The sequence below is a fragment of the Callorhinus ursinus genome, unplaced genomic scaffold, assembly GCF_003265705.2.
Source record: "Callorhinus ursinus isolate GAN/ISIS: 27379988/994484 unplaced genomic scaffold, GSC_fseal_2.0 scaffold25, whole genome shotgun sequence".
In the NCBI taxonomy this organism is placed as follows: Eukaryota; Metazoa; Chordata; class Mammalia; order Carnivora; family Otariidae; genus Callorhinus; species Callorhinus ursinus.
Window position 1 is genome coordinate 11,257,502 of NW_027397087.1, and position 14,026 is coordinate 11,271,527.

Genomic DNA, 14,026 nt, shown 5'->3' on the forward strand with positions numbered 1-14,026 from the left:
TCCCACCTGGCTGGGACATGGTAAGCAAGTTACTCTGAGGCTGGATGGTTCTCAAAGAGAGAGCGCTGGACCAAGGTAGGTCCAGCCCAAGTTCTACGATAGGAGGCCCTCTCCCCAGGCTCTGGCGCGCACCCAAGTCGGAGCGCAAGGGTCTATGGACATCGAAGCCACTCGGTCAAACCCATGCCTTCCTAAGCATCACCGACCTTACAGGAAACTGAAACTGAAACCGGGAAAGTCCCTCTTTCTAACCTGGCCAGTCTTTGAGCGCTAGGAGACGAGTGACGGCCCAAGCCCGAAGGGTTCTGATTGGCGGTGCGCACAAGGAATATAAATGCAGGCGCCGGGCGGCGGGCCAGTCTTAGTCCCGCGCGGCTCGTGCTCGGGTGGCGATGGCGCTTCTCCTGACCTTCGTCTTCGTCGGGCTGCTCTCTCTCTCCGGCCTGCATGCCGTCCAGTGTGAGTGTCCCCCTTTGCCCTAGCCCTTCTCCTGTACTCCAATCTTTTTGGCATTCTCCGCATTAATTCTGTAATGCACCCACCCCTCCTCCTCCCTAGTTCTCCCCCGCCTGGGGGCTAGCCGCGGGCTTGGTCTGCGGGTAGGGAAGCGGTGGGTGGCCGGGGAGTGGGGAGTAAGGAGGGGGTGCGAGCCCAGGACGCAAGCCTCTTTTTTCTTCTTCGGGAGAGGGGGACGCGGGAGGCCTCCGGCATGTGCGTGCCCGGTGGGTCAGGACAAAGTTTCGGGGTGATGACAGACTTGGGAACGAGCGAGGTGGGGGGAGGGTTTCTCTTCCGCGGAACCTCTAGCTACCCGGGTGCAGCTGTCCGCCTGGGAGGGCGGAAAGGCGGGTCCCAAAAGCGGGGAGGCGAGGGCTGTGAAAGGGTGGGGACACCCGTCTGGGCTTTGCGGGAGGCACCGCGCGCGTACATCAGTCCGCTGCAACTGCTCTTCTCGGACCCCGGGGGCTTCGGGCTTCCTCCGCAACGCCCCGCGGGTTGCCGGCCCCACGAATATGCGGCGAAACCGTAGGGAAGGAATCCACACCTGGAGTTTGTAGAATGTTTGGAGGTGTTACAAAGCGCTTTGACATCGTTAATTCACTTGTTACCGTTCCTTGTCGCTTTTAATAATCATAAGAGCTAGTCGTTATTGATAAGGAGCGTGCTGGGGACGTTGTGTGCTTTATACCATTTGGTTCCGAGATGAGCCTGCGATGTAAATGCGGTGGTTAATATCATCAGCATTTCATAATAAGGAAACTGAGACACCAAGAGTTTAAGTAACTTAATCAACACGGGGGAGAAATGGCAGACAATCTAGCGGGAGCAGAGCTTTTTGTGGGGGTCTGCGCCCTTTGGCTGCAAACTCTGCGGTTTTTCAATACCTCCTCGTCACCTTCTGGTGAGATTCTTGCCAGCAAGCTGGAGAGCCTGGGGCCCTTTTGCCTTTTCTTCACAGAGGGCTTCCTTTTTGGCTCTTTGCCTGGTTCTTTCCAAGATGAACTAAGCTTCTACTTTCTGTTTTGAAAAAGCGAAGGTTTACCAGTCAGGGAGATTGTAAAACCAGTGATAAGGGTAATCAACATGGTTACCCAGGTCGTCTGTCAGGGACACTCTACCTCTGAAGCACAATATACCAGAACCCTCATATTTTCCCCTCACAAAAGCTACTGTGAAGCGGGGGTTTTTGATCATGAAAAAAAATTTAATTTATAATCTATTTACAAAATAAAGCACAAATACTATTATTGATATTTGCTGGCGACCACAGAAACAATTTTAAAAATAACAGGCTGACGTTAAAAGAAAAATCTTAATTTGAAAATTTCCGAAGTAATACATGCCACAAAGAGATCATTTCTAGAAGATACTCTGGAGGGGCGCCTGGGTGGTTCCTTCGGTTAAGCATCTGCCTTCCACTCCGGGCATGATTCCGGGGTCCTGGAATTGAGCTCCACCTAGGGCTCTCTGGTCAGCGGGGAGTCAGCTTCTCCCTCTATGCTCTCTCTCTCTCTCTTTCTCAAATAAATAAATAGAAATCTTAAAAAAAAAAAAAGATACTCAAGAAATGGGTAATGATTTGCCTCTGGGGTCTATTTTTTGCTCTGTCCCCTGTGTGGGTTTTGTTTCACTGTGGACATAAATTGATGTTTCCCTTAAGCTTCAGAAGCTCAATTAACTGTCTCAGAGTCACAGAACCAGTGAGTGGCTGAGCCCAGATTCAAACCCAGGCCTTGTCTGATACTTGTCCACCTCTTAGAAAATGTTGTTGTGATGTTCTTGCAGAACCCTGCCTGGATCCCTCAAAGAGAGAATTCTAGGCCTGATGAACCTGTGCTCTGACTCATGGCATTTATTACATTCTAATTATTAGAAGTTCCGATACAAAGAGCTTTCTGATTTGTCTTCACTTTTAACTTTATAAAAAAAAAATCAGAGCTTCATTGGGATTCCTAGGCTAGCTCCTAGTGGGGCTGGTGACTTTTCTTTTGATGACAGGGTGTTTCTAGACAGATAAACCCGGTCAGAGTAGCCTAGTACTCCTCCTCCCCGCCACCTCCTGGACACGGAGGAGCTGCCCTTTAGTAAACACATACACCGCATGTACGTGTATTTAAAAGTGAATTATACACATATATTAGTGTCAATCTGTACATTTAGTGGCAGTAACAGTTCTCTTCATTGGATGAAAAATATGGAATGGAGTTTATAATAGTTTCTTTCCATATCTCCAGGGATGGTCTAGTTATGCATCCCATTTTGGAAACTACTATTCTATGCAGCAACATATTCCCAACGTAGCAGTTAGAACAATCCCCTGAGAGTGCTAATTAAAAATGCAAATACCAGTCTTGCACACATTACCCCACTTGGTCACAGTGGAGAGTATGTTCTTTCTCATTTGCAACAGTCCTCACCCTGCCCTATTGTCCTTACCCAGCCCAATTCACTCATTTATGGTATTTCTGGCTTCTGTACGCATTTAAGTTTGGTTTGAGGCAATAATAACAATATCTGCCATTTCCTGAGCAATTGCTGTGTGCCAGGTATTATACTAGACGCTTAATACATGTTGAGAAGTCAGATGGGTGTGGATCTAGGCAGGAGCAGGAACCAAAAAGGAAAGGAATAAACATTAAAAAAAAAAAAAAAAGATGGGCTGAAACAAGGTACAATAACAAGTTTTTTGATGTGGCTATTATGAAGAGTGTATGAAGTGAGAAATGAAGTTTGAAAAGTAGGTTGGGGCCAAATCATGAGGACTCTTGAGAGATGTGTGAAGGAATTATATGGGTGCTAATAAGCCATCAAAAGTTCTTGAGAGTCTCCACCGAAAGGTTCTTAAGGATTTGGCACAAATTCCAGTGACAGAAGATAATAGTACTAGAAATCTGCTAGAAAAAAACCAAAAAGCCACAAGTAGAGGAATTATGTGGAAAAGATACTAAGTCGTGGTTTATCCCTCAAAGTGGAGGTAGCCTTTTGGAAAAGTGGAAGTTCATTTGGCCAGAGTAGAAATGGAATTGGGAGAAATCAGTGATCAAATTTAAACATTTGTTGCCTGATATAGCTTTAGACCAAGGTAGTCCCAAGTGAAATACTCTGCAATTTTCATTTGTCTTTCCCTTATGTCCCTCAGATACCCCAAAAATTCAGGTTTACTCACGTCACCCAGCAGAGAATGGAAAGCCAAATTTCCTGAACTGCTACGTGTCAGGGTTCCATCCACCAGAAATTGAAATTGAACTGCTGAAGAATGGAGAGAAGATGAAGGCCGAACAGTCAGACCTGTCTTTCAGCAAGGACTGGACTTTCTATCTTCTGGTCCACACTGAATTCACTCCCAATGGACAGGATGAATTTAGCTGCCGTGTAAAGCATGTTACTCTCAGTGAGCCCCAGATTGTTAAGTGGGGTAAGTTTTTAAGTTCTTTCCTTAGCTACTGACAGTTGTATCTGAATATAGGCATAGCTTAAAGCTGCTTTGATATAAAAAAAAATCTGCATACTGGGATTGACAGGGAACATTATTAAAGCTCTGGTAAGTGGCCCCTTCCGAGACACCTATGCACAGCCTGAGTCCCGAAACAGTAGTTTCCCTATAGCAGAAACAGGGAGTGGCAGCAGCCTGCACCTGCACAAATGCACATGAACTTCCTGTGTTTCCTACCTTCTGGCCTCCTTGGGCTTTCCTGACAGCCTCATGGATTAGAACCATCAAAGGTCTCAGGGAGGCACAGGCCTTTGTCTGTAGGCCCTGCTATCCTACTGCCCTATCCAGTACTCCCTGGCTGGGTTGGGATCTGAGGCTAGTAGGCAAGGTTGGGCCCTACTGGGTAGTCATGGTTAGGGACAACAATGTTTTAGACATTTGTTAGTAGTGTTTTGAAAGTAAAGCTTACTCTCTTTCTTTCTCCGCTTTCTTTTTCACAGAGCGAGACAACTAACCAACATAATGGAGGTAGGTTTCTAACCTTAAGAAAATACTTTTCTTGTTTTGCTGTCCTGGGGACTATTTACAGACAACTCTGTAGAATAACCCTCATTATAGGGAAGACATTAATCAGGGTAGCATTTCAGCAGGTAAGAAGGAATCCTACAGGGAATGTGGAGTGGCATGAGAAAGGTATGTAGCCCCAGTCTAAAGCTGCCAGTGTCCCTAGCTCTCTAAAAAAGTCAGAGGAGCTATTGGAGAACCCTACCAGGATAGAGGCAGCTAGTTACCCACACTACCTGCAAGGATTTGATCTTTCTTCTTGCATTTCTGTGGTGGGCATCCCTGGGCTTTTAGACATGAACTATTCTCTTCTTTTGCATAGCAGTTGCTTTAGTACTCAGCAGTGTGAAAGAGGGAGGAATTGGACTTCTTTGCATTGTTGGAGTCCAGAGGTAGAAAATCCAGCTTTTCCATGAAATTTATCTCCACAGGGTACCATGCTACTGAAAACCTATTCAAATTTCCTGTTACATCCTAGCACAGGGAAATTCATTTGAGAGAGCCTCAGACAGTTTGGGTGACCTGCCCGGAGACACACAGTTACTAAATGGGAGAGCTGGGATCTGAACTCAATACCAGCCTTCTTTCCTGTAAGGTTGTGGGAGAACCAATGGGATAAATTAATGGGCTGTGCTCTTTTTAATGGGTTTGGAAAATTGTCTGCATCTGTTTCTTTTACAACACAGCAAAAGTTGGACAAATTTGGTGGTGCGATCTATAATCTAAATAAAATAAATGTATTTGCTAACAAATCTATTTTCTTTTTTCCAGGTTTGAAGATGGTGCATTTAGATTGAACAAATATATGTTCCTTTAATGCTGATAATGCTTTTATGCTTTTTGAATACAAATCATAAAGTTACATTGATGATCATACAAATATAATCCTCATTGCTAATTCTACATTGGTCATTGTGTTGCTATATTTGACCTGTCTGGGCAGGTAGCTGTAGTTGTGGGGCTGGAAGCTTAGAGGTGGGGAGGGGAGAATTCTCATGTTCACCATCAATATCTTGGTCAGATCTGAACTGTTCAGTCTATTCACTCAAAACTGGATAAGAAGATAGTTATGCATGTTTAGAGTTAATTTCCAGTTTGCATACTTTGTTTAGAATTTGGGGGAAATTTTTTGAAAGATAATTGTCAAATTATCAGAAATTTGTTATAGTGGATAAGACACTCATATAAAATTCATATTCACCTCTTACATCATAGACATTGCACATAATTTGACTTATGTTAATTTTGTTTCAATAATTAAAATAATGGTAAAACTTGATGTGTTCAGTTTTCTTATATATCAGTCCCTCTCTTACCTTTTTTTTTTTGAAGGTTTTATTTATTAGACAGAACACAAGCAGAGGGAGGGGCAGAGGGAGAGGGAGAAGGAGACTCCCTGCTGAGCAGGGAGCCCACTTTAGGGCTCCATCCCAGGACCATGGGATCAGAACCTGAGCTGAAGGCAGGTACTTAACTTAACTGAGCCACCCAGGTGCCCCCCCCCTTTGTTTTCGAACAGGAAAACAGTTTTCAAGTATCACTTGGAAAAGAGTGAAACCCCTGTTATATAGGGCTTGACTCACAGTGGAAGGGGCCTCAGTGATCCGCATTTTACAGATGAGGAACAAGATCCCAGGGAAATTAAATGACTTAGGGTGACACAGTGATCTGCTGGGAGACCATGTCTGTTTTTTAGCCAGTGTTCTGTTCCTTAGGCCAAGACACAAGGAATGTGTAGACTCTTAAGAGGAATCAAAAGTACCTGAGGGTTTCATATTTTAGCAAGCAATAGATAAACTTTGAATGAAAAATACTAGATTTTTCAGTTTCAAAATATAGTTCATACATGCAGCATTGTGCATTTGTTTGGCCAAGAATTTGTTAGTGCTAAGTACTGACAAGATGAATAAAACACAAAACTGCTCTCAAACTGCTTCAGTTTAGTGGAGGGGCAGACATGTGATCAAACATTTAAAAAACATCCTGATATCGCTTCTCGGCCTTTTGGCTAAGATCAAGTGTGTAAAAAACATCCTGATAAAGAGTATAATGTAGGTATGCCCAAAGAACTAGGTGATAGGAAAATGTGTTCAAGGGACAACAAGAAACTTTAGGTGTTAGGGAAGCCATTTGCTGGAGGTGAGACTTGGTAGATAGTGGTTCTCCTGAATGGTGAGTGGAATCTGGGGTTTCCAGGCCGGGGCGGGGTGGGGAGGCAAATTATGGGAAGTATGAAGGTATGACAGGTGTGGGTAATTCCAAACAGCAGAGCAAGGGTATTTGAGGGAATGCTTGCAGGAACTCAGCTGAGCAGATTGAGCAGTGACTTACTTAAGACTGGTCACTCTCCATCCTAAATGGCACATTAGAATCACCTGTGGAACTTGTTAAAAATGACTAGCTCTAAGAAATAAAGTCTATTAAAAACAAAAACAGGGGCACCTGGGTGGCTCAGTCGGTTAAGCGTCTCCCTTTGGCTCAGGTCACTATCCCAGGGTCCTGAGATCTAGCCCCACATCAGGCTTCTCCAGTTCCCTTGCTGCAATTTTGTCCTGTTCTTTCATTTGTGTCATATTCATGTCTCATTTTATCTAACTCTGTTTCTGTTCGGTAGGAAAGTCTCTTGCTCTTGAAAGTAGTGGGCAGGGTGTGCACTTTTAACAAGCTGGTGCCAATCCTTTTCCACAGGGGATGAGCAGCTGCTTCAGAGATCAGGGTCAGAGGAGGGTGCTCCACAAAGCACATGCAGGCAGGGACTGTGGAGCCCACAAGTTGTGTGTGCTGGTCCTTTCCCACAGGGGATACACAGCTGTCACCAAGATGGAGCCAGTTGGGGCAGGCAGTTTTAACAAGGTGCGCACATCCTTCATGGGATGTGACTGCCGTGGCGGTGCCAGGACTGAGGCTCTGCAAAGTGTGCAGTCCAGATATGCAACGTTGGCAAGGTTTGCGCTAGTCCTCTAGGGGAAGGGGCCTGCAGCGCTGGTCCAGTTGGAGGGGGCAGCGTGTGGTGTAAGCAGGTAGTGAATGCCTGTGCTGTGCTGGTTTCTGCAGGTGGCTCTGTGTTTATGCTTGGGGTGGGGGAGGGAGAGGGAAATGACATCTGCCAGCTCCTTTGTTCCTGGAGAAGTCCTTCACTGAACTCTGAGACTAGTGAATAATTCTCCCTCCCATATGCCCCAGGCGTTTTCCTAATTGCTGCTTCTCAGCCAAATCTCCGTGGACTGTTTGTTGTGGGGTCTCTTTAAGGGCAGGGACTCAGTTTCCTATCACTCTCCCAGCTCTCCTAGATCTGAGACTGCTGATTTGTAAAGTTCCAGGCTTTAAGTCCTGTGGTTGTAAGAACTTTGGAAATTCAGCCCAGCCCCTCTGGTTTTCAAAGCCAAATGTTTTGGGGATTCCTCTTCCCAGTGCAGGCTCCCCGGTTTGATAGTCTGTTTCTTTTTCCTCACCACACCCACAGCTCCCTTCCTACTGCAACCAGACCCATGGTTGAGATAGTTCCCTATCTCATCTCTGCCCTTCCTACCCTCTACAATGTGGCCTCTCCTCTACATTTAGTTGTAGTGTTGGTTTTGCCAGCCCCTGAGTCGTTTTTCTGTTATTTACACTGATGTGCGTGTTTTCTATAGTTGTGTCTGTGGGACGAAGTGAGCTTAGGGTCCTCCTACTTGGCCATCTTCCCTGGAAGTCCAGAACAATCAAAAGTAGACTTTTTTTTTTTTTAAAGATTTATTTATGAGAGAGAGAGAGCAAGCACATGAGCATGGGGTAGAGGGGCAGAGGGAGAGGGAAAGAAAGTCTTGAGAGTCTGTGCTGAGACAGAGCCCGATGCAGGGCTCCATCTCATAACCCTGAGATCACGACCTGAGCCAAAACCAAGAATCTGTCACTCAACTGATTATGCCACACAGGTGCCCCTTGATAGTAGACTTTTTAAAAAATATAATTATTCTACATACTTCTATATGATTGAATTTTTACATCTTTTATCATTTGAGTATAGTTCATTATTTTAAAAAATAAGGTGTTTATATAGGCAGAAAGGAAAAAAAATCTTGTTAATCTCACCAGCCAGAGATGATCACTTATCAGTGTTCAATGTGGCATGGTTAGCTTTTCAAGAGATTTTCATTTTTTGCTTTATTTGTATTTTATTTTAAAATTTTAAAAGATTTTACTTTTAAATAATCTCTATACCCAGCATGGGGCTCCAACCCACAACCCTGAGATCAAGAGTTTCATGCCCCATGGACTGAGCCAGCCAGGCACTCCTGTTTTGTTTTGTTTGTTTGTTATTTATTTTAAAGATTTAATTTATTTATTTGACGGAGAGCATGAAAGAGTGCACAAGCAGGGGGAGCTGCAGGCAGAGGGAGAGGGAGAAGCAGGCTCCCTGGGACACAGGGCTCCCTCCCAGGACCCCAGGATCACGACCTGAGCTGAAGGCACCTGCTTAACCCACTGAGCCACCCAGGCGCCCCTGTTTTTTTTTTTTTTTTAAAGGGTCATTGTTGAAACTGAAGATGACACAAATAGGTGGAAAGACAGTCTATGCTCATGGATTGGGAAAACAAATATTGTTACAATGTCCACACTATCTAAAGCAATTTACAAATTTAATGCAATTCCCCATTAAATACCAACAGCATTTTTCATAGAACTAGAACAAATAGACCTAAAGTTTGTATGGAGCCACAAAAGACTCTGAATAGCCAAAGCAACCTTGAGAAAGAAGAATAAAATCACAGTCCCAGATTTCAAGATATACTGCAAAGCTATAGTAGTCAAAATCGTGTGGTACTGGCACAAAGATAGGAACATATTTCAATGGAATTGAAGAGAGCCCAGAAATAAACCCATGATTATATGGTCAATTAATTTACAACAAAGAAGGCAAGAATATGCAATGGGAAAAAGACAGTCTCTTTAACAAACAGTGTTGGGAAAACTGGACAGCTACATGAAAAGAATGCACCTGGACCACTTTCTGACACCATACACAAAAATAAACTCAAAATGAATAAGGACCTAAATGTGAGATCTGAAACCATAAAAATCTTAGAAGAGAGGACAGGCAGTAAGTTCTCTGACATCAGCTATAACATCTTTCTAGCTACCTCTCCTGAGGCAAGGGAAACAAAAGCAAAAATAAACATTGGGACTACATCAAAATAAAAACCTCTGCACAGCAAAGGAAACAACCAACAAAACTAAAACACAACTTACTGAATGGGAGAAGATATTTGCAAATCACATATACAATAAAGGTTTAGATCCAAAATATGTAAAGAACTATAAAACTCAACACACACAAAAAAACAAGTAATCCAATTAAAAATGGGCAGAAGACATGAACAGACATTTCTCCAAAGAAGACATACAGATGGCAAACAGACACATGAAAAGATGTTCAACATCACTCGTCATCAGGGAAATACAAATCAAAACCACAATGAGATGCTACGTTACACCTGACAGAATGGCTAAAATCAAAAACATAAGAAACAGTGGTGTTGGAGAGGATGTGGAGAAAAAGGAACACTTGTTCATTTTTGGTGGGAATGCAAACTGATGCAGCCCCTGTGGAAAACAGTATGGAGTTAAAAATTGAATTATCATAGGATGCAGTAATTCCACTACTGGGTATTTACAAAGAATACAAAAACACTAATTCGGAGGAATACATGCATCCCAAGTATTCATAATGGATGGATAAAGAAGATGCAAGATACATATATACACACACACATATATATACATATATACAATAGATAAAGAAGATGTGATATATATATTTATATATACATATATATAATAGAATATTACTTAACCATAAAACAGAATCAAATCTTGCCATTTGAACAACGTGGATTGAATCTAGACGGTATAATGCTAAGTGAAGGAGGCAAACAAAATACATGATTTCACTCATGTGGAATTTAAGAAACAAAACAAATGAACAAAGAAAAAAGAGACAAACCAAACAATAACAACAATAACAGACTCTTAACCATAGAGAAAAAACTGGTGGTTACCAGAGAGGAGGTAAGTGGGAAGATGAGAAAAACAGGTGAAGGGGATTAAGAGTACACATACCATGATGAGCACTGAATAATGTATAGAATTGTTGAATCACTATATTGTACAACTGAAACTAAAATAACACTGTATCTTAATTATACGGAATGTAGAAAGAAAGAAAGAGAGACAGAGAAAGAAAGAAAGAAAGAGAGAGAGGGAGGGAGGGAGGAGGAAGGGAGTGGGAAAGGAAGGAAGGAAGGAAAGCAACATTGCACTGAGTGTACATATTTCCAAGAACATGGCTTTGGAAAAGTATTATTTAGTTTAATGTCTAGTTTTTGAAATTATATTTTGACAATATCAGAAGAAATAAAACATAAGAAATGGTCATTGTTATTATTATGATGTTTGTTTAAAAATTTTTTTTAATAATAATTGTTATATCTCACTTTTTTTTCATTCTCCCTAATGAAAACATGGCATACATGGAAACAATACAGGCACTGGCAAATGTTGTCTTTTCTAGTGTTTGTGTACAATCACCCTCCCAATATCTTCGGGCTGTTGCTTTTTGCTTTATTTCTTATACCCTAAGCTCTTGAGCAAAAATTCAAGGTCTTTCCTTAATAAAATAAATATTTTGTCTGTGATGTGGTCATTAAGGTTTTAGGGGCAAAAGTTAGCTTTATCTCTCCTTGGATTCTAGGCTTTTTTTTTTTTAATTTTCATTTTTTAATTCAGTAAAATTTAGTTTCCAACTTCATAATTTTGGTTTCTAGCATTATCTATTTTCAATTCATTGCCTTTTCAATTTTTAATTTTAGCCATATGCTTGTTATTAGATTCCTCTTTTTTGTAGAGAACTATCATTATAACGTCCCATGGAATCTCACTGAAGATCAGAAACAGTTTTTAGAGGTCTCAACCTTCTTTTTAGAGGTCTCAACCTTCTCTTTAAACCTTCAAAAAGGTAGTGTCCTACTGACTTCCTTACTATCCCTATGGAATATAGCAGAGTTCTCAACTTACTGATTCCCTGTCCGAACGATCAGAACTTTTTTTTAGAAGTGTGATATGCATAGAGAATTCATAATCCCTATTTTGATCTAATTTTCATTTAATATCTGAGTTCTAGCTCTTCTGTTTATAATCCATCTCTGACCTTTGAACAAATCTGTCTAGTTCTATCTCTATAGGTCCTGGTTTCAACTCATGCTATCAGATGACTTTCTCACTTCAGCTCTCGGTAGATATACTACCCTAGGCAGGGGCTGGTCCTTGATGGGCACCATACTGTTATAGCAAGAAATGTTTCACAAAAGGCATCTGATATGGTCTAAATAAGATTGATCTTTACTATAGTCTAATTAAGATTAATTAATAAATACTCATTGTTTAGAAATAATTATCCATTGACCTAAAGTCAACAAAACTCTTTTTTTCTAATATTAAAATATACAATTGTTTGGAGGGGAGGGGGAGCAACTTGAAATAAATCAGAGAACACCTTCACATTCATCATTCTTCTCATATACTTCAAATTTGTATTTAATGCCTTCCTCTTCCTGCACATCAGAAAGAACACCTGGGAGAAGTTTTTATTTCTCCAAATTAATTTCTGGAAAAAAAAGTGTCACTTTCAAATTCCTGCACAATCCTTGTCACAAATAGTCTAAGGTGGCCCGGCTTGTTCATGGCTTCCTTATAAACAGAACTGACTCCCACTATCCAAACCATGTCCACTTTATTTGCTAATTCTGGTGGCTCAAAAACTTTTAAGTCATCATCCAGACTTTTGGCAAGAAAATGAGCTTCGTGGGGGTTCCTCAAGGTCTCTGAGCACTAAATCAATTCTGTCCTTTAAAGGTCGATTCTTCTCGGGAATAGAGAACAATGTCTTCCTACCCATAATCACCAAATTCTGTTTACCTTCTACTGAGGAGGATGTGGTCATTCTCTGGAAATACTTGAACTCATTCCTGAATGAGGGCCACGGCACGTCCCCGTTCTTGCTGATGCCCCTGTTCTGAGACACAGCGAGGATGCAGTTTAGCAGACAAACCTTGACAGCAACTATACACACCTCTGAGCTGGCACTCCACCCTGGGATTCCCCATGCCCCACCCAGCTTGGGGGGGAAATTGTCTCCTTGGACTCTAGACTTTTAGGAAAAAAATCAAAGACTAACCAATTTGGGTCCTAGATATCTGAGCAGTTTGATTGGAAACTTCATGCATTAAAAACAATTCTGATACTTTGGAGAGCAATAAGAAGGAAGATAAACCTTAGAAAAAAAAACCTGGTAAATAGAATTAAGAAAAAAATTTAGTCATGCATCAAGCACTTACTATGATTAAAAAATCTTTGAAAAGAAGAAGATATTTCTACCTTTATAACAGACAGGCCTAACTGAAGACCACAATAATGTGAGGCTTCCCCTCCCCCACGGGCCACTTCCTCTTTTTACTGTTTTCATTTAGAAAGAACAGAGAGCACTCTTGCTGCCCCACAATGCCATAGTGCTATTTGAAGGGGTTTTCTAGTCATCCTTACTGTATGGAAGTGTGCATGCCATTTTCACCATCTGCAGAGTCAGGGAGAATGTTAGGTTGAGATCTTGCAGAAGCAGGCCCCGACTCCAGAATTTGGATGTATATGGCTTACAAAAACAGGGCTTCCAGGAGAAATCGATAAGGGAGTGGGGGGGGGGATGAAGGAGAGGGAATGGGGAGAAGCCAAGTGAAGGGGTGATTTCAGAAGTCCCACACTCAGCCTGGTCCCATGGGAGCTCTAAAACAAAGGAATACCCCTCCAAGTTAGTTCGGTCTTGAAGCAAAGAAGCTGGGCTTTGGCACCTCACAACAGCCTGTCTTTGGCTATATGCTGCAGAGTGTGTTGTGGGATGAAACATAAAATTCCCAGGTACTTCCAGCTCACTCCAGTGCCTTAGGGTAATCTGCAGGGCTGGGGTAATGTGCAGGTGCTAGTTGTTAGCAGCAAAATATCAAAAAGCTGGGTATGGGTTTGTAGAGTCTGGGTGGGGCATCAGTCGGCTACTGAGAGTTTCCTGTCAACTTCCTCTGCAGGGCCCACAACACATGCAGTCCCTAACTTCCACTAAAAGTTTCAAATTTCTAGGGGCTAGCATTAAAGTGTGAATACCACTGAACTCAGACCTGAGTCTGAATTCTAATTCCACAAAAGAAATTGGAGAAATCATTACTACTGGCTTGACTCTGTCACCATATCCATAAAATGGGATAATTATTCCTACATCATAAATTTATTCACTTATTCGATCAATCAGTTATTCAATGAATATGGAGCATCTCCTCCATGCCAGGCACTGTTCAAGCGTTATTCTGAGAAGGAGATGGTGATGAGAAGAGCTCCATAAAATGTAAAGCTCCAGGCAACTGCTTTTACTTGCAGTGGTTATTTATTTTCATAGCTCCCTACAGCAAGTAAAATTACCTAAAACCACAGCAAAGGGATAAAAGGGAA

General features: G+C 42.1%; 1 protein-coding gene and 1 pseudogene across 1 annotated transcript; one reads left to right on the plus strand and one right to left on the minus strand.

Annotated features, from left to right (window-relative positions):
* Positions 1-315: 315 nt before the first annotated feature.
* On the plus strand, positions 316-5,777 carry B2M (beta-2-microglobulin). The gene is made up of 4 exons (XM_025883822.2): positions 316-459; positions 3,641-3,916; positions 4,435-4,462; positions 5,270-5,777. The coding sequence occupies exons 1-3, from the start codon at positions 393-395 to the stop codon at positions 4,446-4,448; spliced, it is 357 nt and encodes a 118-aa protein (XP_025739607.1). The 5' UTR covers positions 316-392; the 3' UTR covers positions 4,449-4,462; positions 5,270-5,777.
* A 6,241-nt stretch (positions 5,778-12,018) lies between these two features.
* LOC112832926 (dihydrofolate reductase pseudogene) overlaps positions 12,019-14,026 on the minus strand; it is a 73,390-nt pseudogene continuing 71,382 nt past the window's right edge.

Bases quoted from the DNA above. Each gene is read 5' to 3' on its own strand.
- B2M (XM_025883822.2), top strand. From the start codon at position 393: ATGGCGCTTCTCCTGACCTTCGTCTTCGTCGGGCTGCTCTCTCTCTCC. The intron at 460-3,640 runs GTGAGTGTCCCC...TATGTCCCTCAG, and splicing joins CGGCCTGCATGCCGTCCAGT to ATACCCCAAAAATTCAGGTT.